The following is a 26,287-nucleotide window of genomic DNA, read 5'->3' as shown; positions in this document are numbered from 1 at the left end:
ATAAAGTCAGAATTCTGAGATATAAAGTCGCAATTGTGTGATTAAAAAGTCAGAATTGCGAGATATAAAGTTGCAATTGCGAGTTATAAAGTCAGAATTCTGAGATATAAAGTCGCAATTGTCTGATTAAAAAGTCAGAATTGCGAGATATAAAGTCAGAATTGCGAGATATAAAGTCAGAATTGCGAGTTATAAAGTCAGAATTCTGAGATATAAAGTCGCAATTGCGTGATAAAAAGTCAGAATTCTGAGATATAAAGTCGCAATTGTGTGATAAAAAGTCAGAATTGCGAGTTATAAAGTCAGAATTCTGAGATATAAAGTCGCAATTGCGTGATAAAAAGTCAGAATTCTCAGATATAGTCGCAATTGTGTGATAAAAAGTCAGAATTGCGAGATATAAAGTCAGAATTGCGAGTTATAAAGTCAGAATTCTGAGATATAAAGTCGCAATTGCGTGATAAAAAGTCAGAATTCTCAGATATAGTCGCAATTGTGTGATAAAAAGTCAGAATTGCGAGATATAAAGTCAGAATTGCGAGTTATAAAGTCAGAATTCTGAGATATAAAGTCGCAATTGTGTGATAAAAAGTCAGAATTGCGAGATATAAAGTCAGAATTGCGAGTTATAAAGTCAGAATTCTGAGATATAAAGTTGCAATTGCGTGATAAAAAGTCAGAATTCTGAGATATAAAGTCGCAATTGCATGATAAAAAGTCAGAATTCTGAGATATAAAGTCGCAATTGTGTGATTAAAAAGTCAGAATTGCGAGATATAAAGTCAGAATTGCGAGTTATAAAGTCAGAATTCTGAGATATAAAGTCGCAATTGCGTGATAAAAAGTCAGAATTCTGAGATATAAAGTCGCAATTGCGTGATAAAGTCAGAATTCTGAGATATAAAGTCGCAATTGCGTGATAAAAAGTCAGAATTCTGAGATATAAAGTCGCAATTGCGTGATAAATTCAGAATTCTGAGATACTAAGTCGCAATTGTGTGATTAAAAAGTCAGAATTTTGAGATATAAAAGTCAGAAAAGACTGGAGTAACGGCTGCTGAAAATGCAGCTTTGCCATCACAGATGTAAACAGACAATAGTTATTTTAAATTGTAATAATATTTCATTTCAAGTTTTTACTGTATTTTTGATCAAATAAATTCAGCCTTGGTAAGCATAAGAGACTTCTTTCGAAATTGACCAACCCCAAAATTTTGAACAGTAGTGCATTTTTATATTTTGTCTTTTTGATTTTGTGGTGAACTATAACTTTTGCATTTCTTTGTGAGATGTACATACACAATCCATAATTGGAAAAATGCCCTCAGTACATATTATTGACACTGTTTGTTGTCAGAAGCATCTCTAATTATGCGTTGGTCATTTTGCAGGTGTTCACACATCATTTCCTCCTATACCGAATGGTGAACCTCCACCGTATGGACATACTTGCACACAACACTCACATTTTTCCTCTCAGCTCTGTCCAGTAGCCAATGACAGGGCAGCATTACATTGCAAGGACCAATTGAGTATCAGCACACACCAAGTGAATCACCAGACATCTTTGGAGTTTACAGTGGAGCTGAACGGATATGCAGAATTTGGTCCTTTCCCACCAAACTGCACGTCTAGGGGGACTTCCACTGCAAAGGATTGTGGGAACATCATCAAGAGCAGTTGTACAGGTATGCTTGATTTCATAGAGTCAAATTAATTAAAGCAATAAATCATTCATGTCTGAAGCTGTATTTCTTACTTTGCTCCCTCCAGGAATTTCCTCTCAACTTGAGTCTTCAGATGCATTTGATGATCTGAATGAGTCCGACTCCTTTCCACCCCCTCCGCCCCCTGTTTTCTTCGAGCCGTCTGATTCGCCGACCCCTTCGGATTCCCTGCCCGTTGTCACAGATGCCGAAGAAGTCCCTACAACACCTGTCCGCAGCAGCACAGCCAGGGTCAGCTTCAGAGAGCCAATCAGCTGTAGTTATTCAGTGGAAGTGGAAGAATGGGAGGAAGAGGAAGGGGCGGAGATGGAGAGAAGAGAGTTAGAGGATGAGGAGCAGGAGGAAGATGGAGAAGAAGTGGAAGGAAGTTTGGGACACAGGTTGCGCTTTTGCACTGAAGTACCATCTCAAATGGACCTGCTGGGTAAGATCATAATGTTCAATAAACAATGTGCTATTATTATAGGCTATTTAGTGGCTTTTCAGCATTTGTCCTAAGATCCTAATAACACCATAGACCGATCAGGCATAACATCGAGACCATGTTCCTAATACTGTGTTGGTCAGCATTCATGAGTTCATGAAAAAATAATTCATTAAATCCAATGTAACATTAAAATAAACCAATGGGTATGCACTGTTAATCAGAATAAAACTAAAGTAGCGAAATACAGTGCCTTGTGGAAGTATTAATTTTTTCCCACATTTTGTTTTGTTGCAGCCTTATGCTAAGTGGCTTTAAATTACTTTTTTTCCTGCATTAATCTACACTCCTCACCCCATAATGACCAAAATACAGATTTGTGACAACTTTGTAAAAGTATTAAAAAGGAAAAACTGAAATAATTACATTGCATAAGTATTTGTACCCTTAAATCAGTACATATTTGAAGCACCATTACAGCCTCAAGTCTTTTTTTTTTTTTGGGTATGATGCGACAAGCTTTGCACATTTGCATTTAAGGATTTTCTCCCATTCTTCTCAGATCTTCTTAAGATCTGTCAGGTTGCATGGGGACTGTCGGTGAACAGACATTTTGAGGTTTCTCCAGGGATGTTCGATTGGGTTCAAGCCGAGGCTCTGGCTGGGCCACTCATGGACATTCACAGAGTTGTCCATAAGCCACTCTTGGCTGTCTTAGCTGTGTGCTTAGGGTCATTGTCCTGTTAGAAGGTGAACCTTCTGCTCTTCTGAATGCTCTGGGCTAGGTTTTCATTAAGGCTATCTCTATATTTTGCTGCATTGAGCTTTCCTTCTACCCTGATGAGTCCCCCAGTCTCTGCCAGTGAAAAACACCCCCACAGCATGATGCTGCCACCACCACACTTTACTATTGAGATGGTGATGAGCATTGTCTGGTTTCCTCCATACATAAAGCTTAGAACTGAGGTTCATTAGACCAGAGATTCTTGTGTCTCACAGTCCTTTAGGTGCTTTTTTGTTGTTGCAAATTTCAAGTGGGTTTTCATGTGTCTTCACTGAGGAGAGTCTTGAGTCTGGACACTCTGCCATAAAGCTCAGATCAGTGGAGTGTTGCAATGATGTCTGTAATTCTCTAAGTTTCTCCCATCTCCATATATGATCATGGAGCTCAACCATCAGCTTCTTGAAGGCCAGAAGGCCAGCTCTAGGAGGAGTCCTGGTTGTTCCAAACTCCTTCCATTAAGTATTATGGAGGCTACATGCTTCTGTGAACCTTCAATGCAGAAGTAATTCTTTTATTGAGAGGTGTGTGCCTTCTGAATTATGTCTGTTCAGTTGAATTTGCCATACAGTAGGTTAACTCTAGTCAACATGCATTAACATCTCAAAGATAATCCAGTGTAATTGGAAAGCTCCTGAGCTAAATTTCAAGTGTCCCGGAAAAGGGTACAAATACTGATGCAATGTAATTATTTCAGGGTTTTTTTTTTTTTTTTTTTTTTTTTTTTTAAATACATTTGCCAAGTTATCACAAATCTGTTCTTTGCTTTGTAATTATGGTGTATGGAATGATGTGGGGAAAAAAAAGTAATTTAAAGCAGTTCAGCATAAGACTGGAACATAACAAAATGTGAAAAAAAGGCAGTGTATCTTATCAAACCATGACTATCAATTAAAGGATGCTACTTAATACGTTTAGTTAGTTAATTTAATAAGTATAATTAGTTGCGCTGCGTATTTCAGAGTGAAACACTGTCAGTAAGTAGTGACTCAGTCATATGTTATTTAAGAAAAGACACTTGTCTAACATCATTACAAAGAAGCATTTAAAGGGTTAGTTCACCCAAAACTGAAATTTCTGTCATTTATTACTTACCCTCATGCCGTTCCACACCTGTAAGACCTTCATTAATCTTCGGAACACAAATTAAGATATTTTAGTTGAAATCCGATAGCTCAGTGAGGCCTCCATAGGGAGCAATGGACACTTCCTCTCTCAAGATCCATTAATGTACTAAAAACATATTTAAATCAGTTCATGTGAGTACAGTGGTTCAATATTAATATTATGAAGCGACGAGAATATTTTTGGTGCGCCAAAAAACAAAACAAAATAACGACTTATTTAGTGATGGCCAATTTCAAAACACTGCTTCAGGAAGCATAGGAGCACAATGAATCAGTGTATCGAATCTGCTGTTCGGAGCACCAAAGTCACGTGATTTAAGCCGTTGGCAGTTTGACACGCGATCTGAATCATGATTCGATACGCTGATTCATTTGTGCTCCGAAGCTTCCTGAAGCAGTGTTTTGAAATCGGCCATCACTAAATAAGTTGTTATTTTGTTTTTTTGGCGCTCCAAAAATATTCTCGTCGCTTTATAATATTAATATTGAACCACTGTACTCACATGAACCGATTTAAATATGTTTTTAGTACCTTTATGGATCTTGAGAGAGGAAGTGTCCATTGCTCCCTATGGAGGCCTCACGGAGCTATCGGATTTCAACTAAAATATCTTAATTTGCGTTCTGAAGATTAACAAAGGTCTTACGGGTGTGGAACGGCATGAGGGTGAGTAATAAGTGACAGAATTTTCATTTTTGGGTGAACTAACCCTTTAAATAAGCTTTTCTTTTAAAAAGTAGGCATTTCAAGTCACTTCCTGCCACTTTTAGTCACAAATTTCAGTGATTGCTGTTGTTTCATCCAATTTCTGGTGTGGACAGATGGATTTAGTAGTGATGAGGAAAGACTGAAACCAGGGAGCCAAAACAAGAAATTGAAGAAAGTTTATCATGATTCCTTAAAGTTCTGCTAAATTAAATTTAGTCAGCATTCTACAAACCCTACAAACATGTATGACTTTCTTCTGTAAAACATAAAACATAAAAGGAGATTTTTTGAGTGATCAATAAAATGAGAGTGAACAGGATTCTGATTGTCAAGTAAAAAAAAAAAATATTCAAAAGCACTCAAAGTATGCTTTTTGTGAAGAAGTTTTTGATGAAGAATATTTAAGTCATTATCCACTGATAACCTGTTAAACCAGCAAACTAGAGAACTGGATCAGCTGGTTTGTTGTTCATGAATCAAACATTGCTACCTCTCTCATGAAAGAAAACGTCTCGGTTACGTATGTAACCCTCGTTCCCTGAAGGAGGGAACGGAGACGTACGTCAGTAGTGACCGACGAATTGGGATATCGCTTAGAGAGCCCTATCAGCTTCGTGTGAACTAAAACAAGCCAATGGAATTGGCGTGCGATATTTGCATAATGCGCACCGCCCTCGACAGGTGTATATAAATAGGAAGCGGATGCAATCGCACTCTGTTTTTCGCTGAGGAGACAACTGGTGTCCGCACTACAGCGAGGGTACAGAAACTGTGGCGACGGGACGTACGTCTCCGTTCCCTCCTTCAGGGAACGAGGGTTACATACGTAACCGAGACGTTCCCTTTCAGTCGGTCACGTTCGACGTACGTCAGTAGTGACCGACGAATTGGGATCCCAACTAAAGCGCCACAGTTACGAAACCCCTTCCAGTGCCCAGCGCAAGCTCGGCTACCCATAGCACCAGCTGGAACGGTGAAGGGGCGAGCTTACGCCGAGAGAGTTTACTGCTGTCTTACCGAATACCCACTAAGTAAACTAGACTACACTGGGGAAGCGAACCCGTAAGGGACGCTGCGGAGGCCACTACCTACCCAATGGGGGAGGAGTTTACGTGGAGAACACACATATGGACTGGCCCGGGGGGCAGTACGCATATGGGGTCCCTGGGATGGCTCCACCTGGGTAGGGGGAGACTCATCTGACAGGTGACAGCAGAGTTGGCTCTGCTAAGGGAAAGACACGGGCTCGCCGTAGGGAGTTTAGACCCGTGGACAATTACACATATGGGACCGCTCACGTAGAGGGGTCACGACATATGGGCCCCAGCCAACAGACAGCGTCAGCGACGGATGTAGGCCTGGCATCAGACACTCCGCAATGTCCGAGCCGAAGGGGGAGGCGGAGGAACTCGACAGGGTTCGCCAAGCGGGGAACACGACTGGAGTAAAAGTATGCACGTATCCGGCCAGGGGGCGGGAATGGCATTGCAAGCCGACACTTAGAGCGGGTACAACACGTCTACCGACTAGTAGATGCGAGTACACGTGAAGATACCGGCTCTACACGTAGGCTATAAAACCTAGCGAACGTGTTAGGTGTCGCCCAGCCCACAGCTCTACAGATATCTGTCAGCGAGGCGCCATGAGCCAGCGCCCAGGAAGAGGCCACCCCTCTGGTGGAGTGGGCTCTCAACCCGAGCGGGCAAGGCACGCCCTGGGATTCATACGCCAAGGCGATGGCATCCACTATCCAGTGGGCCATCCTCTGCTTGGAGACAGCCTTTCCCTTCTGCTGGCCTCCGTAACAGACAAAGAGCTGATCTGAGGTCCTGAAGCTTCGCGTTCTGTCCACGTACACACGCAGAGTGCGGACGGGACAGAGCAAAGCTAGGGCTGGGTCTGCCTCCTCCGAGGGCAGCGCTTGCAGGTTCACTACCTGATCTCTGAAGGGAGTGGTAGGAACCTTGGGCACGTATCCAGGCCGGGGTCTCAGGATGACGTGAGAATCACCGGGCCCGAATTCTAGGCACGCTTCGTCGACCGAAAACGCATGCAGGTCCCCTACCCTCTTCAGGGAAGCCAATGCAACCAGAAGGACAGTTTTTAGGGACATAACCTTCAGGTCGACTGATCGCAAAGGCTCAAAGGGATGACCCCGGAGAGCTGTGAGAACCAGGGTCAGATCCCAAGAGGGTACGGAGGAAGGGCGAGGAGGATTCAGTCTCCTTGCCCCCCTCAGGAACCTGACGATCAGATCGTGTTTCCCCAGGGACTTACCCTCAACTGCGTGGTGATGTGCAGCGATAGCGGCAACATACACCTTCAGGGTGGAGGGAGACAGCCTTCGCTCCAACCCTTCTTGCAGGAAGGAAAGCACAGATCTGACCGAGCATGATCGGGGGTCCTCTCGGCGAGAGGCGCACCATTCGACGAACAGGTTCCACTTCAGCGCGTAGAGACTCCTAGTGGAAGGAGCTCTAGCGGAAGTGATGGTGTCTACGACCGCTTGCGGGAGATCACTCAGAACCTCCGCATCCCGTCCAGGGACCACACGTGGAGGTTCCACAGATCGGGACGCGGGTGCCACAGGGTGCCCCGTCTCTGAGTCAGGAGGTCCTTCCTCAGAGGAATCGGCCAGGGAGGGGCTGTCGCGAGGAGAATGAGGTCTGAGAACCAGGTCCGAGTGGGCCAGTACGGAGCCACTAACAGAACCTGCTCCCCGTCCTCCCTGACCTTGCACAGGAGTTGTGTGAGAAGGCTCACTGGGGGAAACGCATATTTGCGTAGACCCGGGGGCCAGCTGTGTGCCAGGGCATACGTGCCGAGCGTGCCGCCGGTCAGGGAATAGAACCACTGGCAGTGGGCAGTTTCCGGGGAGGCAAACAGGTCTACCTGGGCCTCGCCGAAACGCTGCCAAATCAGCTGAACCGCCTGGGGGTGGAGCCGCCACTCGCCCGCAAGTGGAGGCTGCCGTGACAGCTCGTCGGCTGCACGGTTGAGCACACCTGGGACATGAGTGGCCCGAAGGGACCTCAGATGCTTCTGACTCCACAACAAGAGATGGCGGGCGAGTTGCGACATGCGACGGGAGCGTAAACCACCTTGATGGTTGATGTACGCAACGGCCGCAGTGCTGTCCGAGCGGACCAGTACGTGCTTGTCTGACAGCAGCTCCTTGAAGCGGCCCAGTGCAAGACGTACTGCTAGCAACTCCAGGCAATTGATATGCCAATGCAGCTGAGGCCCCGTCCAAAGACCCGACACTGTATGCCCGTTGTACGTGGCCCCCCATCCCGTGGCAGAGGCATCTGTGGAGACCACAGCATGCCTGGACACTTGTTCCAGGGGTACTCCGGCCCGCAGGAACGAAGGGTCCGACCACCGGACAAGGGTGCGGCGGCAGCTCGGTGTCACGGGGACACGGAGCGTGCCGCGCTGCCACGCCCATCTCGGGACCCGGCCGCGGAGCCAGTGTTGAAGCGGTCTCATATGGAGCAATCCGAGCGGCGTGACCGCGGCTACAGATGCCATATGCCCCAGGAGCCTCTGAAAATCTTTCAGTGGAGCCGCTGTCCTGCGCTTGAGCGAGCTCAGGCAGTTCAACACCGACTGGACGCGCGCCTCGGTGAGACGCGCAGTCCGTGCGACCGAGTCTAGCTCGAGACCGAGATAAGAGATCCTCTGCCCGGGGGCGAGTTTGCTCTTGTCCCAGTTGACCCGAAGACCCAACCGGCTGAGGTGAGCTAAAACCATGTCCCTGTGTTCGCACAACTGCTCTCGCGAGCTGGCCAGGATCAGCCAGTCGTCGAGATAGTTGAGGATACGAACGCCCTGTTCCTTGAGGGGAACAATGGCCGCCTCCGCAACCTTCGTAAAGACGCGGGGGGACAGGGCCAGCCCGAAGGGTAGGACTTTGTACTGATATGCCCGACCCTCGAACGCAAACCGTAGGAAGGGTCTGTGTCGAGGCAGAATCGAGACATGAAAGTACGCGTCCTTCAGGTCGATTGCTGCAAACCAATCCCGGGGACGGACGCATTCGAAAATGCGCTTCTGCGTGAGCATCTTGAACGGCATCTTGTGGAGATACCGGTTCAGGACGCGCAGATCCAGGATTGGCCGTAGCCCACCGCCCTTTTTCGGTACAATGAAGTAGGGGCTGTAAAACCCCGACTTCATGTCGGCTGGAGGGACCGGCTCGATTGCATCCTTCGCCAGGAGGACAGCAATCTCCGCCCGGAGAACAGGTGCACTGTCCAACGACACCTGAGTGAAGTGGACACCCCTGAAGACCGGGGGACGCCGGGCGAACTGAATCGCATAGCCGAGTCTGATAGTGCGAATGAGCCAGCGGGACGGGCTGGGAAGCGTGATCCACGCCTCCAGACTCCGAGCCAGCGGGACCAAAGGCACCACAGACGCACCGGGGGTGGGGCAGCAAGGTAGAGTGGGACCCAACTCGGACGGCATGGGAGCGGCCTGGAGTGTGGTCGAACTCTGGGAGGCAGCAGTGCGTATGGGAGACGGCGCACGGGGCGCGGGCTGCACCATCACACTGCCACCTGCTGGCGAAATGGGAGGGGGCTGCGAGTGGCGAGGCGGGGCCTGGCACACTGGCAGGCGCACCCTGTTGTGACCTGGAGTTTGAGGAAACTGCTCTTTTTGTGATAAAGTGGGTACCGCTGGACTCCGGAGAGCCAGCGGCGGTAGATGGACAGACATCACAAATTCCCCCCGGCCCTCCTCCGGGGGTGGGAGAGAAGGTGGAAAACTCTCCCGAAGAGCAAGATCCTTCCCCTCCAGGTTGCCCGTCTCAGGGCCGTGACTTCCTTTTGCGTTTGCCACCTGGCTTGGCTGAGACGGGCTGGGCACCACGTCCGCGACCGGCACCCTGCTGCTTGGCTGGTGTAGGCTGCTGCTTTGCCGAACCAGCAGGGGCGGAGGACGACGCAGGCGGGCGCCCTCGGCGACGGGCGGGCTGAGGCTGAGCCACGGGCGGGTGGGTGGAGGCAGCAGCGGACCGCCGTGGCATGACGTGTTTGATAGCCTCAGCCTGCTTCTGTGCGGCGGAGAACTGTTGGGCGAAGCTCTCCACCGCGTCGCCGAAGAGGCCGACCGGGGACACGGGGAAATTCAGGAACCGCTGCTTGTCGGTTTCCCGCATGTCCGCCAAGGTCAGCCAGAGATGGCTTTGCTGGACTACCAGGGTAGACATCGCATGACCAACAGCGCGTGCTGTCACCTTCGTCGCCCGGAGGGCAAGGTCGGTGGCAGCGCGCAGCTCCCCAAGCAGTTGTTGGTCAGGCCCTTCCTGGGGCATCTCCGACAGCGCTTTTGCCTGGTAAACCTGCAAAAGGGCCATCGCGTGCAGGGCTGAGGCAGCCTGCCCACAGGCGCTGTAAGCCTTCTCAGTCAGACCGGCTGAGAACTTACAGGCCCGGGACGGGAGATGCGGCTCACCACGCCAGCCAGTGGCCGTTGGACACAGCTGCATCGCAACGGACCGCTCGACTGGCGGGATCCTCGCATACCCCCTGGCTTCCCCGCCGTCCAGGGAGGTGAAGGCGGACGAGGGACCGGGCCTTGCACGAGCACTATACGGTGTTTGCCAAGACCTGGTCACCTCATCGTGCACTTCCGGGAAGAATGGCATTGGGGCGGGACGCTGAACATGACCAGCGCGACCCCCCCCCCCCCAAGTACCAATCATCCAGCCGAGATGGGCCGGGACAGGGTGGAGGGTTCCACTCGAGCCCGACACACAAGGCGGCCCGGGAAAGCACAGCCGTCAACTCGGGATCCGACTCGGCCACCGCTACCGTCCCGGAGGGCGGCAGCGCGTCCGGATCTTCCTCCCCCGAGGACCCTGGCTCACCTTCCGATGCAGAGATCGACATCCGGTCCGCCGCAGGCGCACCAAAGGTAACGGCTGGACAGTCCGTAGAGGGCCCAGCGGAAACCAACGGCGGCACGACGGGTTGCGGTGCTGATGAGGCGGCAGGGGCCCGCGGAGCGTTTCCGCTCGGCGGGGAAGCCCTGACCGTAATCCTCAGGTCACCCTTCCCATACACCGCCGAACCGTCATTCCGGCCCGGGCCGGAAAAAACGGTCGAACGGGGCATAGGAGAGGGGACCCCCGCTTCCTGAGACCTCAGGAAGGAGAGTCTAGACCTCAGCACCGTGATAGTCATATTCCCGCAATGGGAACATGAACCATCCACAAAAGCTGCTTCAGCGTGCTGAACGCCCAAACACGAGATGCAGCGATTGTGCCCATCAGCAGGGACCAGGGAACGACCGCACCCAGTAACGCACAGATGAAATGACATACTGTCAGGGTTCGTCTGTAAAGCTATTTTAGAAGGTTAAAGATCAGCTCACTTGTGCTGAAGCACACAGGGAGTGACGCGATGTGCTCAGGTACACCACTCCCTGAACACACCGAGGAACCGGCCCAAATCGCAACACGCACACACACTTTTAGAGTGTTGCTGTTACAACAGCAGTTGAGAGCTTATAGCTCGGCTCCTCGGAAGCTCGCGACCTCGCTGGAGTGCCTTCACTACCAACACGAACAGCTCGCTGTTTAATCCTCTTCTGAGGCAGTTTTTAGTTTCAGTTTTACTGAAGTCTGAAGCAGGACACCAGTGTATGGCTCCGAAGCGAAAGACAGAGTGCGATTGCATCCGCTTCCTATTTATATACACCTGTCGGGGGCGGTGCGCATTATGCAAATATCGCACGCCAATTCCATTGGCTTGTTTTAGTTCACACGAAGCTGATAGGGCTCTCTAAGCGATATCCCAATTCGTCGGTCACTACTGACGTACGTCGAACGTGACCGACTGAAAGGGAACTGTGAGACTTGTAGAAAGGGTGAGTGAATGATGACACTTTTATTTTTGGGTGAGCTATTCACACTTAAGTTATAGAAAAATGTTGTTATGTCTGTTATACCAGATGGGTCGTGTCACCGCAGTTTCCGTCGGGGAAGTGGTGGCCACCATCCCATGGAGAAGCACATCAGACGTTCCAGAGGGTCGCGAAGCGACAGACCTCGTCTGGAAACTCTGGAATGGCGGGAAGGGGACCGCAGGCGGTCCAACAGCGTCCTGGATGGAAGTCGAAATGGCAGCCTTACCCTGCACTCCACCCGCTCCAGACACGAAGACTCCTGCTCCACCTGCTCCTCTTCCTCAGACTCAGAGGAGGAAGGCTTCTTTCTGGGCCAGCGCATTCCTCTGCCGCCACAGCTGACGGGTGGAGAGAGAGCAGGAGAAGGACAAAAAGAGGAGGAGGACAAGAGCCGAAGAGGAAGTTTCAGGAGGAGAAGGACACAGAGTCTCAGTAGAAAAGACAAGGACAAGAACTGCATACTGTCCTGAGACAAAGTTCAAAACTGGAAATTATGGAGCGATGAAAACTCGTATCACATTACAACTCTCTGAACCTCAGCTGCTCAGTCAAGAACAAAGTTTATGAGTCACATTTTGTATGATAAAAATAGAAACTATCTTACAGTCTGTGTACCAGTATTTTTATAGAGGTGATGTAATATCTAATATATCAGTATCAAGATGCCTAGTCAAATTTACTGGCATTATTATTTGGGCCGACAAACATTTCTAATCTAAATTTTGTACACTATAAGAAAAGTAGGACCATGATTTATAAATGTATGTGAAAAAACTAGATAAATTATAATTTCATTTTACATTTCTTTACAGCTAAATGTCTGTTCACACTAACACGAATATTCGGCATGAAAATTCAGTCAGATTTAGGGGCTGTTTACACAACACCATTTTCAAGTAAAAACAGAAAACTTTTTTACGTGTTTTGGCCTTCATTTACACAACAATGCGTTTGGGGGACCTGGAAATGCAAACTTTTGAAAACAGGTTTCAAAGTGCAAGTTTTTTAAAGGTGCCCTAGATTCAAAATTTGAATTTACCTCGGCATAGTTGAATAACAAGAGTTCAGTACATGGAAAAGACATACATTGAGTTTCAAACTCCATTGCTTTCTCTTCCTTATGTAAATCTCATTTGTTTAAAAGACTTCCGGAAAACACGCGGATTACGTAACAGTCGGGGTGTACGCCCCAATATTTGCATATGCCAGCCCAGGTTCCCAACATTATGAAAGGCATTAGACAAGGGCAGCCAGTATTAACGTCTGGATCTGCACAGGTGAATCAACAGACTAGGTAAGCAAGAACAACAGCGAAAATGGCAGATGGAGCAATAATAACTGACATGATCCATGATAGCATGATATTTTTAGTGATATTTGTAAATTGTCTTTCTAAATGTTTCGTTAGCATGTTGCTAATGTACTGTTAAATGTGGTTAAAGTTACCATCGTTTCTTACTGAATTCACGGAGACAAGAGCCGTCCCTATTTTCATTTTTAAACACTTGCAGTCTGTATAATTCATAACCACAACTTCATTCTTTATAAATCTCTCCAACAGTGTAGCATTAGCTGTTAGCCACGGAGCACAGCTTCAAACTCATAGAGAATCAAATATAAACATCAAAATAAATACTTTACTCACATAATTCAAAGCATGCATACAGCATGCATGACGAACATCTTGTAAAGATCCATTTGAGGGTTATATTAGCTGTGTGAACTTTGTAAATGTGCTGTAATATAATCGAGAGCTTGTGTGGCAGGGAGCACGCGAATTAAAGGGGCGGCGCGCTGAAAAAAATCAGTGCATAGTTAATGATGCCCCAAAATAGCTAGTTAAAAAAATTAATTTAAAAAAATCTATGGGGTATTTTGAGCTGAAACTTCACAGACACATTCAGGGGACACCTTAGACTTATATTACATATTGTGAAAAAGCATTCTTGGGCACCTTTAAAACGATACTGTTATTGTCTCTGTGTACGCTACAAAAAAGTGGGGAAAAAACATGCGTATTACGTGTTCGATAGGCTCGTAGTGTTTCTTTACAAAGAAACATCTCCACCTACTGGCCTGGCATACATAATACAGCATATTTAATCTTTTTCGTTGATCGTTTTGACATCTGTATGCGAAAAACGCAAAGAAAAAACTTTTGGTTTTGGATTCTTCCTCTTCTATTCATTGCTGTTCAAATAGTCTGATTGTGAGTGTCACCAAGTCACAGTTTTATGTAACTGTAGAGCTCTGGGCATGTGACCAAACGTGTGAATCATATTGGTTGGCCAGCCTTATTCGCAGTGCAATGGAAAAGAGATTAAAACATTTAAAACAACAACAACAACAACAAAAAAAAAGAGATTAAACCAACAATTCCATTGAATTGACGGCATGCAGCATTGATGGAACACTAATGTCCATCCAAACAGATGCGTTAACAGCTGTTCATTAAAAATTAAATTGTTAATTGCACCGAATTTTCGCACAGAATATTTGCCTTGAATCAGAGCCAACGTAACTATGTTCAAAATGGAATATAAGCATACTGTACAGTAGGGGTGTGGCGAGATCTCGTGGCACGAGATCTCGCGAGACTAAACTGTGACGAGATTTCTCGGCGAGGCGAAAAGTAGTCTCGTGATGTTGCCATGACAGAGTGTTGATTAGGAAAGAATATGCCACCGCTACGTTTACATTACGCATCCACTATCGTTTTGCTTTGTATTTAAATAAAAAACATTTAATTCAGTTGGATAACGGTCGCCGCCGCTCCATATTCACAGAGTTACGCGCGATCGCTGAAAGTGAAAGTAAATGCGAGCGCGCATTCAAATCCATTTCAATACCCCCGCATTTTGAAAGCGGCTCCCTGATGAATGCAAACATCTCTCAATATGAAAGCTATCTTAGGCTGGGCAGTGTAGTTGTAACCATCTCTTAGCTCTGTATCAAAGAAAAATTTGGTCTTATTTGCACTTTGAATATTGAGAGAGTGCGATTATGGTTGCACTTATTGTAAAGTGTTACCATAAAAATGAATAACAGTTTTCTCTTAATCTTATTAAGCACAAACAATAAGGTTTCATTTGTTAACATTAGTTAAAGCACTGTGAACTATCATGAACTAACAATGAATGACTATTTTTATTAACTAACATTAACAAAGATTAATAAATACTGTAGCACATATATTGCTCATTGTTAGTTGATGTTGGTTAATACATCAATGTTAATAAATGAGACCTTATTGTAAAGTGTTAACATTTTCATTTATACTGTTTTTATTTCTATGATCAGTTTGTGGAAAGGAGTTCAGTTAGGAGGTCAAAAGTTGTAGAAGCTCATAAATCATGTACAGTAAGGCCTAAAGAGACTGAAATCATACAGAAGAGAAGTCAGTCAGTTGAGTTTGTGGCAAAACCTTTTACAGTACTTGAGTATTGTTGTCTTTTACTGCATATGATAATTCATACTCAGAAAGTAGAACTGAAATGACATTCATTACAAGATGATTAGTAAAAACAATTCAAATAAACCTGCAGAATATTTTTTCTAGTCATTTTTCACTCCATCTTGTCTCGTCTCGTGAACTCGATCTTGAGTCTCGTCTCGTCTCGTGAGATACCTGTCTCATCGCACCCCTACTGCGCAGTATACACTGTGTCCTGCCTACTATTTTTAAATAATAGTATGCAAAACAGTATTCATTATGTAACAAACATTTGCAACAGTAATATGCTTGCATTACCTCATAAAAAGTTATCTAACATTTTTAAATTTAATTTTGTGTTAAAACATCATTTGGAGATTAAAAAAAAACAAGATGTTAAAAATCGCAGCAGATGTGACTGTTGTCACACTGAAAATGTGAGGTCAAGTCAAGCACACTGCACATTTTGACAAATGTTGTACATCATCCAGGTATGCCATACATGCAAGGGCGTAGATTTGGTTTCAACTTTGGGGGGGTTGACGATGGTATGGTAATATTGTATTGGGGGGGTTGCAACTGATGGCTTTGAATATTGGGGGGTTACATCCCCCCCACAAACTACGCCCCTGCATACATGGCATATGGCATTTCTATGCACAGTATACAGTGGTAGTACTCTATTCCAAACACAGCCTGTGTGTGGGTAAAAAATCATTCCAGTCATTCAGCAAAAACATTATTAAAATCACAGAAATGAGTGTTGTTATAGTTCTGAAATATGTTTTATTCCTTAAAGCCCCACATCTGCTAAAGCCATAGTACAAGTTAACATTTGAAGTGCTAAATGCAAAACAAACTGCTTAAACAGGTCAATCGTTGTTGCTTGTTTGACAGGTTTTGAAAGGGCTGTGTAATTTGCACTTGCTTAAGGTTTAACTAAGTGAAACTAATTGAAATGCAAACACAATGTTGGGTTATTGTATTTGAGCATATACTGTAGAACAAACAGAAGTCAGCATGGCCGTATCATAACAGAATGTGGGAAAATATAATATTTGTCTCTTCATCAACTGTATTATATGTAAATATTGATATTTCAAACCTCTCCGTGTGTAAATGAGAGTTTAAATAAAGACACATGACTTTCACTCTGTGTACTGCAAAATAGAGATCAAATGTTTGTATGTTAGAATTGTATTTTTATAAACAACACGGTGATGGTTTTATATTCTTGTCAAGATGCTTTCTGGCTTAATATAATTTTTTTTAGAAACTTTTAAAAAGTTATCTTTTTGAATGAGAACAAATAAAACACTTGAACCTGAACGATATGTTCTTTTTTAAAGTAAGTGTTTAAGCAAAAATGATGATTACATTCAAATCCTGTTTTTATCATGTACATTTTGCTACACTGTCTATAAATAACTCAGAAATACAGTATCTGCATTGTTTTTCTCGTTATCCTTAGTTCCGTTTTTATAAATAACTAGGAAACTAAATATATATATATATATATATATATATTGGAACCACTAAAATTTTTTATGTTTTTAAAAGAAGTTTCGTCTGCTCACCAAGGCTACATTTATTTAATTAAAAATACAGTAAAAACAGTAATATTGTGAAATATTATTACAATTTAAAATAACTGTTTTCTATTTGAATATATTTGACAAAGTAATTTATTCCTGTGATGCAAAGCTGAATTTTCAGCATCGTTACTCCAGTCTTCAGTGTCACATGATCCTTCAGAAATCATTTTAATATGCTGATCTGCTGCTCAAGAAACATTTAATGTGTACAATTGTACAAAATATTTGTGTACAATATTTTTTTTCAGGATTATTTGATGAATAGAAAGTTCAAAAGAACAGTGTTTATCTGAAATCTAATCTTTTGTAACATTATAAATGTCTTTACTGCCACTTTTGATTGATTTAATGCATCCTTGCTGAATAAAAGTATTAATTTCTTTAATTTCTTTTCAAAAAAATAAAAATAAAAATTCTTACTGACCCCAAACTTTTGAACGGTAGTGTACTGTATAATGCTACAGAAGCTTTGTATTTCAGATAAATGCTGTTCTTTTGAACTTTCTATTCATCAAGGAATCCTGAAAAAAAAGTACACAACTGTTTTCAACATTGAAAATAATCATAAATGTTTATTGAGCAGCAAATCAGCATATTAGAATGATTTCTGAAGGATCATGTGACACTCAAGACTGGAGTAACGATGCTGAAAATTCAGCTTTGCATCACAGGAATAAATTACTTTGTCAAATATATTTAAATAGTACACAGTTATTTTAAATTGTAATAATATTTCACAATATTACTGTTTTTACTGTATTTTTAATTAAATAAATGTAGCCTTGGTGAGCAGACGAAACTTCTTTTAAAAACATTAAAAATCTTAGTGGTTCCAAACTTTTGGACTGTACTGTATATGGTAAAAATCATATACAGAAATACCTGCAATGTTTTTCTGATTATTCTAATTGTTTTTTATATGGTCAAATATACTGTATGTTTTTAATAGAAATTCCTAAATGGACAAAAAGAATAACATATTGTATTATCAAAGAGAACTGACTAGCAACTAATTTTATGTCACAACTTCAAATTGTGTCTTCTCTATTAATAGAACAACGCTTGGAGATCACAGACAAAAGGTGGCATGTGAATATTTTCAAGGAAAAGGTTGGCCTTTCCTTTTGTGATCAGGTGATTCAAAGGGCATATGGCACATACTTCCTGGTGTGGGAATGAGTTTCTGATTGGATGGGACAAGAAAAGGGGCAGGAGGATTGTTTGGGGAGAGAATCAAACCGGTCTGGCAAGTTTTACTTTCTCCTTAACACAAACACATGCGTGCACCATCTGCCCTGCTTGATTTCTGCTCTCTGACACACAAAAGACATTGCTGACTGAATTCTGACTCTGTCCTACCTGACTCAAACTTTAGAATTAAAGAGGAAACCATTGCTGTTGAGTTTACTGAAGCAACCACAGGTATGTGTTTGGCTGCGTGAGTGTGTATTGTCTGCGTATGTGTGTCAATGTCTATACCTTTAAACAATGAGGCTAACACACACTTTACTGCTTCATTCTGTTATCTGCTTGTCTTTCTAATTCCCTATAACTGTTGTTTTGAATCTAGACATAATCCTGGATCATGTAGAGACATGCTGTATCCTGTCCCTGGAATCTGTAAGTGAAAACTTTTGTTCCATTTATTCTTGTTGACCTTGTTTTTTCTTGCCTTAAGGGATCGATTTCATATTTACTTCATCTTCGGTTATAACCAGTTGTTGTGTGTAAAACTGGTAGAAATATAGGGAGAGTGAGGTCAGAAAGATTGATTGATTGATAGATGGAGACAACTGGAGAGCAGAGAGGATGAACGGATGGAATAATATACAGATCGTAAAAGACGGGTAAGGATATGCAGTGCACTTTAACCTTAGGTGGAGCACTGGCTGTTATGTTAATGGAATGATAAACATTTAGTCAATGAGCTGGTGAAAGTATCTTCAGATCATTGATAAAAGCAGCACTGCTGTCATTTATTAACAAAATTGGGAAAAAATTCCAGTCTGAAACAAAAAGTCCCTTGAGTTAACCAATGACTTCAGTGGCACATTTCTCCCTGCGAGGTCACATTCCTATTGGGCATAGTATCACAATTTTGGATAAATGTTTTCATATCAGTCAAGATGGTTCTCTAAATGGAGGCACATTGAAATAGATGTGATTTATAGTTATTTTAGGAAGTATTCAGTCAAAAAATCAATTAAGTGAATGTTAGTTTCATTAATATTCTAAAAGAAAGTGGTAGCCTTATAGCCACTGCTAATGGAGTTTTTTGAGAAGGGCTTCATAATGGTTTCAACATACATTAGCAGCCTAAAGGGCTCATTAGTGGTTTGCTAAAGCGAATATCACTGTTACTATTGCTTCATACTTTGGCTTAGGGATTTGATCAAAAGTATTTAATTTAGAAGCATAACTCAGCCTGCACTGTTTGTTCTACGACCATGAATGACAACTGAAATAGTGCTATCATCTTTCTAAGCTTGCATAAAGATAAAACTGGTGGGAAAAAAATTCTCATAGACTTTAAGGAAGGACTGGAGCCATATGTAGAGACCAGAATTTCATATATCAGTTTAAAACATTTGTTTCTGCCACTGAATCATGCCGTCTTTGATCTGGGCTTGTTGATACTGCTCGTTTTTATCATTGTTGTGCTGAAAAATCAGAATTGATCGTAAGTGACCAAAACAGTCCAACTTGTATAGTTCTCTTGTCCAGAGGTTAGCAATCCATGCTTAGAAATCTGTGTGAGAGTTTATATCATACCATACTGTATCAAGTTCTAATGGAAATGCTACTGGTACTGTTACTCATCATGCCTAGAATCGTCCAGCCTGATGGTGGAAAAGTGCTTGTGTATCTGCTTGTTGTGAGGTATTGAATTAGGGCTGCACAATTTTGTACGATTGTTTATCAATAGGACTCCTTTACTCCATTTAAAGGGATAGTTTACCCAAAAATGAAAATTCTGTCATCATTTACTCACCCTCAAGTTGTTCCAAACCTGTTTGAAATTCTTTCTTCTGCTAAACACGAAAGAAGATATTTTGAAGAATGTCAGTAACCAAACAGTTGATGGGCTCCACTGACTTCCAGGTTTGGAACAACTTGAGGGTGAGTAAATGCTGACCAAATTTTCATTTTTGAGTGAACTATCCCTTTAAATCTCAACAGGCATTTATGAACACTTCATATATAGCACACATTTAAACTAACTCACTGTGTACACTTACTCCTCTGGGCTTACAGCGAGTGAGTATATATTACTGTGAGAGTGTATATTAGCAACGTTTGTTGCTTGCTTTTGTGATCTGAGGAAACAATGCTGCATGATGTCAGACTTGAAAACTTAATAGAGACTTGGGGGTGGGCTTGGGCCAGTAAGCAACCACCCCAAATGCTTAGCAACAATCTTGCCAATCTTTAGCAACTGCATAGCAATGCCCTGGCAACCAACCCACAATGCTCTAGAATTGTGGTTGTTGACTTGTGTAGGCAAGCACCACTCCTATTATCCTCAAGAAAAATGTACTTCTACTTTCTACTTGTACTTAACATTACAATGTTGTTAGCAGTTTGTTTGCATAGAAGAGTAGGCTGTCTAGCATGATGTCTAGCCGGTTTTTGCAATTGTCCATTTGTCAGAATTTGGGGCAGTCGTGGCCTAGTAGTTAGAGAGTCAGACTAGTAACACAAATGTTACGGGTTTGATTCCAGCAGGAAATGACTGAGGTGTCCTTGAGCAAGGCACCTAACCCTAACTGGGTTACCATACTTGGCCTTCACATGTCACTGTCACTTTTTCAATTTCACTTATCATTTCTGTTCCCACAGGTATCCAATGCATTAATGTGGAAGAATACTAGCAATAAGTCCATCATCTGCGTTTGAGCAAACCAGTGCAGAAAAAAGAAAACCAAAAAAAACAGCTGAAGTTTTTCAAGGATGTCAACTGACGCTGTACAGCCCTCTCCACGGAGAATAATAAGGCTGGCTGTAACTCCTGGCACACAAAGTCGCAATCCAGAGTTGAGTTGTCCAGTCAAATCATCTCAAGGGATACGCAAACCAAGTGCGGTGGAACGCTTGGAAGCCGACAAGGCCAAGTACGTCAAGAGTCAACAGGTGGCTTTGAAAAAGCAGCAGCCAATCACTTGTTCCTCCAACAACAGCCAGAGTGGACAAGGTGCTCAACAGCCATCGAGGAAGATCCCTGCAAAACCCACTACGTCTGAAACGGCACCCCTTAACCTGGAACATCTTTGCAAACTAATCGATGGAGTTCGCGATACCACCGTTCCAGTCGTTTCCACAAAAGCCAGCAGCACTGAGAAAGCTCAAGATGCTACAGACCCATGCAAGGCCATCTCTGCAACACCAAGTCTGTTGGAAGAACCTTCTGTTGGGTCAATTTCAAGTCAAGGAAAAGCTGCAGTAGAAGCCTCAGGGGTAAATGGATGTCCTACCATGACGGTGCGGCGAGTCGATGTCAGACCGCAGTTACCTCAAATGAGGATGGCCTGTAGACCACAACTACAGAACCGCTCACAGGTCCAACTGGGCATGCCGCAGGTCCCAATAAAACTGCTGCGCTTGCTTAGACCCTACACACAGCCAAATCAGCAACCAATTGATTTCAAGAGGCTCCACAATGTCACAAACGTCACCCGAGGACCTATTAAACCACCAAACAGTGCTGCACAAACCTCACCTTCTTCTAAATCCCCATCTAGCCCTCTCCCCATAAAACCAAACACAGAACCATTATCACATACCTCTCCGACTCCACTTACTCCAACCTCCGTTGCTTCGTCCCTAGCCAAAAATGACTTTCAGTCCCCACCATCTCCAGCCATCACTCGTCAGTCCTCGACAAGCTCCAAGAAGCGTCCTTCACTGACTCGCTCAAAATCTGATGTCAGCGACTGCTTTTCACGAGCCGGGGTAGAGCTTGAGCGCTTCTTTAACTATTGTGGCCTTGACCCATCAGATTTAGAGGAGCTAGCAAGTCCGGGTTCTGACATTGTGTCCGTTTCACGTCTTCGTAGCGCCAGTGCCCCAGCATCTGAGCGTACAGCTGAAGGTGAAGATGAAGAAGAAGAAGTAGCAAAAGATGAACGTCCTGTTTATGGCGTTTCCGTCATTGAGAGAAATGCTCGAGTGATCAAGTGGCTTTATGGGATGCGCCAGGCCAAAGAGAGTCCCAAAGTGGCCAATATGTAACAGACAACAAGGGACTAACAACCACAATTTAGACTGAAATCAAATGCAATATGTGCTGTTCAAAGTGCTTACCATGCTTTTCCCATTCAGTATTTTGTCTGTTATCCCTATACTTTAGAGTTGTCTAGTTGAATCTACTGTGTCTGTTACCCCTTTTTCACCAACATGAACCAGGTGCTAGTTCAGAGCCAGTGCTATTGTCGGTTCGGTGTTGGTTCGACTGACGAGCCTTCGAACCAGTTTGCCTTTTCAAGAGCTAGAGAGCCACCACAGAGCCAGGTCTTACGTCACTGTATACGTCTCATCTTTCACAGCAACTCTAGTGTGGCAGCGGCAAAAACAAACACACCAGGCTTGTTCGAGATGCATCCGTGCCACACAGACCCATCGGTGCACGACACAAAGCACCGCGAGAGCAATCCAAAGGCACAAGGAGTCGTATGCTCTACAAACGTTCCTGCGGCACTCTGATATCACATGCCGATTGGTCTGCACAGCTCCGATGCATCTCGAACAAGCCTTCCATCAACAATGGCGGACATTGTGTTACTATTGATGCTCATGGCTTTGCAAACCTATATTGGAATCCAAACATGGCGAATCCAACACGTTCGTGCAGCTCACCGTAATTTGTATAGACGGAGATTACAGTCGAGCTGCTATTAGCTCGATTAGCTGCTATTTCAAAAATGGTGGTCACAAGTTTCTTGTTGGTCACAGTAACCCCGCCCCCAGCCCCTGACGCAAGCAGTGCTACTTACGAACCACTTTTCCTGGTTCAGAGCTGGTGCTTTGGGTGTGGAAAGACAAAGAACTGATTTGAAACTAGACTCTGGCTCTGAACAAGCACTCAAACTGTCTTGGTGGAAAGGAGTATGTGTGTCATTTATATTGGCTTAAGCTTTGTGGTCATTAGAATGACTGTAGCCACCTGTGTTCTTAAACAATGACTTCAATGATTTCATGGTCATGGTGAACGCCAATAAACCTTTAAACACAATGCGTTTTTTGCATTGCTGTCTTTTTCAACAATAAGCTGTACTTGACAGGCTGAATCAAATGATGGCAAGGTTTTTGGTAGAGATAACCAAAACTGATGCATGCAAAGTTATTTGTGTCACTGTCATCCAAAAAATATTTTCAATGTGGACCATTGCTTATTTTAATATTGTTTGTTTTGTGTCATGTGATGATAAAAATGTGAATATTTTTATTGTTTTTATTGTGTTAAAACTCATTTGTTTACTCAGTCACCTCAGATCTTTATTATAAGATAGGAGGAAAACTTTGATAGATTTGGTACACGAAATGCAATGGTACACAACATTAAAAATATGGAATCCTGCGCAGGTGAGCAGATTTAATCTGCTAAGAAGTTTGTCATCAAATGGCAGTCCAAAAGCCAGTGTCATATTGTACTGACAAATAGACTGTTTTAGCAAACTTATCTTAAAGAATGAAATCTGCATGACTAAAAGGAATAAAAACAAATTTACCCCGATCATTTCTGTATTGTCACTGTATCCTATGTAACAGCCTGAACTGTAAAAAACAAATATGCAGTTGTTTAACCTGGGGCGGTGTCAAAACTGGTGTTTCCTCTGGTATAAAAATAGCATTTAAAAGAATACAGTATTTGAAGGTCACAACGTTTTTCTATTATATTTTCACTTGATCATCATTTCCTGTTATTATGGCCAGGAAAACTGGGTATTGGGGTGGGGGGGTGAAGTTACTTTTTTAGACCATAGTTTTGACCTTACTATATTTCCATCAAAGTTCTGGAAATATTAACCTTTTCTTGTGCCCAACATGTGTATCTCTTTATAGACTGTGGATGGCAAAAGCACCGTTGAGGACAGTCCGCCAGTGAAAACAGATCTCTGTATCTCTCCAGTTCACGTGTCACTCTTTCTTACGAAAGAAACTGGGAAGCTTTGGTTTGCAAGCCCAGATTCACAACCTGTGGACCTGACTGTAGCTGAATTACTTTATAGCTTGACAAACTCCAACACTTAATAAAACTAATGCGCAGTAGCTTTGTACAATCTAAATCGCTCTCTATGCGATGTGTACAGTAACGGGTGCCAGCCATTTTGCAGTGTTGTTCAAATTCCATATATAGTGCACTCTTTTGCATTCATAATTCATAATGCTGCAATCACACGGGGCGTCTGCATTAATCCTTCTCATTTACTTTGAATGGGTGACGTATTGCATTGCTGAAATGAATTGTGGGTTTCATTGCATCATATCACTGGCATTGCTTGCAGCAGAAGATGAAAAATTTCAGCTTTTTTCAGCGCCAACGCAGGCGTCAGCCAATCAGATCCCCTTTATGCAAATACCCTAGCGCAGATGCTAGCCAGTTGTGTTCATGCAACACTGGAAAATAGAGGAACATCACAATGGAGGAAAAGCTTATCATTGCGATGGGTAATCACCCGGTTTTGCAGGCACCACGTCACCTGACTACACAAGCAATCGCTAGCGCAACCAAATCGGTATCCATTCGTATTACAAACTAGCTGTCAAAAGCTGGCTTTTTTGTGTTGTGTTGCAGTCCAAGCTGAAAGTAATGTGATTGGCTGTTGTCACTATGACAGTTGCGTCAGCACCAAGCTTTAGACACATGTGATTGCAGTGTACAAGTGACATAAAATTATAATTTAGTGGATGACTAGTTAACTAAAACTATTGAAAAATTGTTACTTGAAATGGGACGTGATCCTTGGGATGGGATGGGATCCTTATTGATATACTTTTGATATATATATATATATATATATATATATATATATATATATTTTTTATTTTTTTTTTATTTTTTTTTTTTTAATCTGACTTAAAGCTGCAGTCCGTAACTTTTTTTGGTTAAAAATTATCTCAAATCAATTTTTGAGCAAGTACATAACCAGCCAGTGTTCAAAACTCTCTCATTATCTTAGCTCGATTCACAACGGTAAGCTTGTAATAATGTTTTATAATAAGAGCAACATGGTGGATTTCAGCGGGAAATTTGAGCATGCAGCAGTTCGTCTGTGCGTCATGTGCGTCACATCCGTAAACAGAAAGGAAGGAGTCCCGTTCAGGCTAGTCAGTTTTATCACGTGAGGACGCTGCCGGTAGCGGATAATTTATAGCCTGTTCTCACAGCAGCTGAAATAATTAAACTTATCATTTTGATGGTGGATTATAATCCAGAAAGATCCAAATACAATCATCAGTGACAACTGGAGATTCACCCGTAGTCAAAAAGCAAAAGACTTTGGACTGCGGTGTGGCTACAGAAATTGAAATCTACAGGTAACGCTAATATACACATAGTCATAGTAATGCTGATGTTGTTAACATTAACGATTTGAGAACAAAGTATAACAGTAATAATAATTTGCATGGTTTAGCATGATCCGAGCTAAGCGATTATTAGATTTAATCATCATTGGCAGCGCGATTTATTGTAGTCCTAATGCTTTTTTCCTCAGTTGGTCAGAACAAAAGTGGCAGACATGATACTTACTTGTTCAGATGATATTTTCCAGTGAAAATTCTTATATTGGTCATACTTTCTAGACGTAGAATCTGTGATTCTGAAGTACAGTATCCACACGGTGCGGTGACTAACAGCAAGCATTAGATTCATCCGCGCTGACGAGCTGTGCCGAGGCACAACACACGTATAGATATCTATTCTGCATATGACTGCAATTGCAGGTTTCAAACAGAGATGGCGACAAAGAGGAAAAATCACGGACTGCAGCTTTAATCAAATTTAAACAATAAAATCTAACACTAACCTTTTTCTTTTACTCTCTGCAGGTAGATGACATGATGCACCTAAAAATTAAATTGATCTTGAAAAGTTGACTGAAAAAATCTATTTTATACACTTTGATGTTCAACAAATCATGTTTACTTTGTAAAAGTAGTCCTTGTGTGACTGACGGCATCTCTTGTTACAGTCCCAGGTGAAAAAAAAGTACATTTCTATAATGTACTTAAAGTGCACTATTTTCGTGCACTAATTTTGTACTTAATATACTAAAAATTCTACTTTAGTACTTCTTAAGATCATCTTAAGAACATCTAAGTGTACTCAACTGTGCTATTTTGAGACACCATGAAAATGTGCTTTTAATATACTATCTCTGTGTTTAAAAAATGTATTTAGATACCACTTGTAGTACACTATGGGTTCAAATGCACTATAAGTGGTATCTAAATACATTTTTTAAACACAGAGATAGTATATTAAAAGCACATTTTAGTTCATATTTCATGGTGTCTCAAAATAGCACAGTTGAGTACACTTAGATGTTCTTAAGATTATCTTAAGAAGTACTAAAG

General features: G+C 43.1%; 2 protein-coding genes across 3 annotated transcripts in view; both read left to right on the top strand.

Annotated features, from left to right (window-relative positions):
• Nucleotides 1-12,597, top strand: part of prickle3 (prickle homolog 3) — a 53,721-nt gene extending 41,124 nt beyond the window's left edge. For both annotated transcript variants that reach the window (XM_048210814.1, XM_048210815.1), the window contains 3 exons: nucleotides 1,392-1,688; nucleotides 1,774-2,151; nucleotides 11,729-12,597. In XM_048210814.1, coding sequence (XP_048066771.1) covers nucleotides 1,392-1,688; nucleotides 1,774-2,151; nucleotides 11,729-12,153 — 1,100 coding nt within the window. In that variant the 3' untranslated portion in view covers nucleotides 12,154-12,597. The remainder of the gene's footprint in view (nucleotides 1-1,391; nucleotides 1,689-1,773; nucleotides 2,152-11,728) is intronic.
• A 5,170-nt stretch (nucleotides 12,598-17,767) lies between these two features.
• Nucleotides 17,768-23,441, top strand: fam110a (family with sequence similarity 110 member A). Its single transcript, XM_048210817.1, has 3 exons — nucleotides 17,768-18,133; nucleotides 18,282-18,331; nucleotides 20,552-23,441. Exon 3 carries the CDS (start codon nucleotides 20,663-20,665, stop codon nucleotides 21,938-21,940), a length of 1,278 nt encoding a protein of 425 aa, XP_048066774.1. The 5' UTR covers nucleotides 17,768-18,133; nucleotides 18,282-18,331; nucleotides 20,552-20,662; the 3' UTR covers nucleotides 21,941-23,441.
• The last annotated feature ends 2,846 nt before the right edge of the window (nucleotides 23,442-26,287 follow it).

The sequence above is a fragment of the Megalobrama amblycephala genome, linkage group LG12 (assembly GCF_018812025.1).
Source record: "Megalobrama amblycephala isolate DHTTF-2021 linkage group LG12, ASM1881202v1, whole genome shotgun sequence".
Classification (NCBI taxonomy): domain Eukaryota; kingdom Metazoa; phylum Chordata; class Actinopteri; order Cypriniformes; family Xenocyprididae; genus Megalobrama; species Megalobrama amblycephala.
The sequence above is the reverse complement of the archived record's forward strand: the minus strand, read 5'-3'. Positions and strand labels throughout refer to the sequence as shown.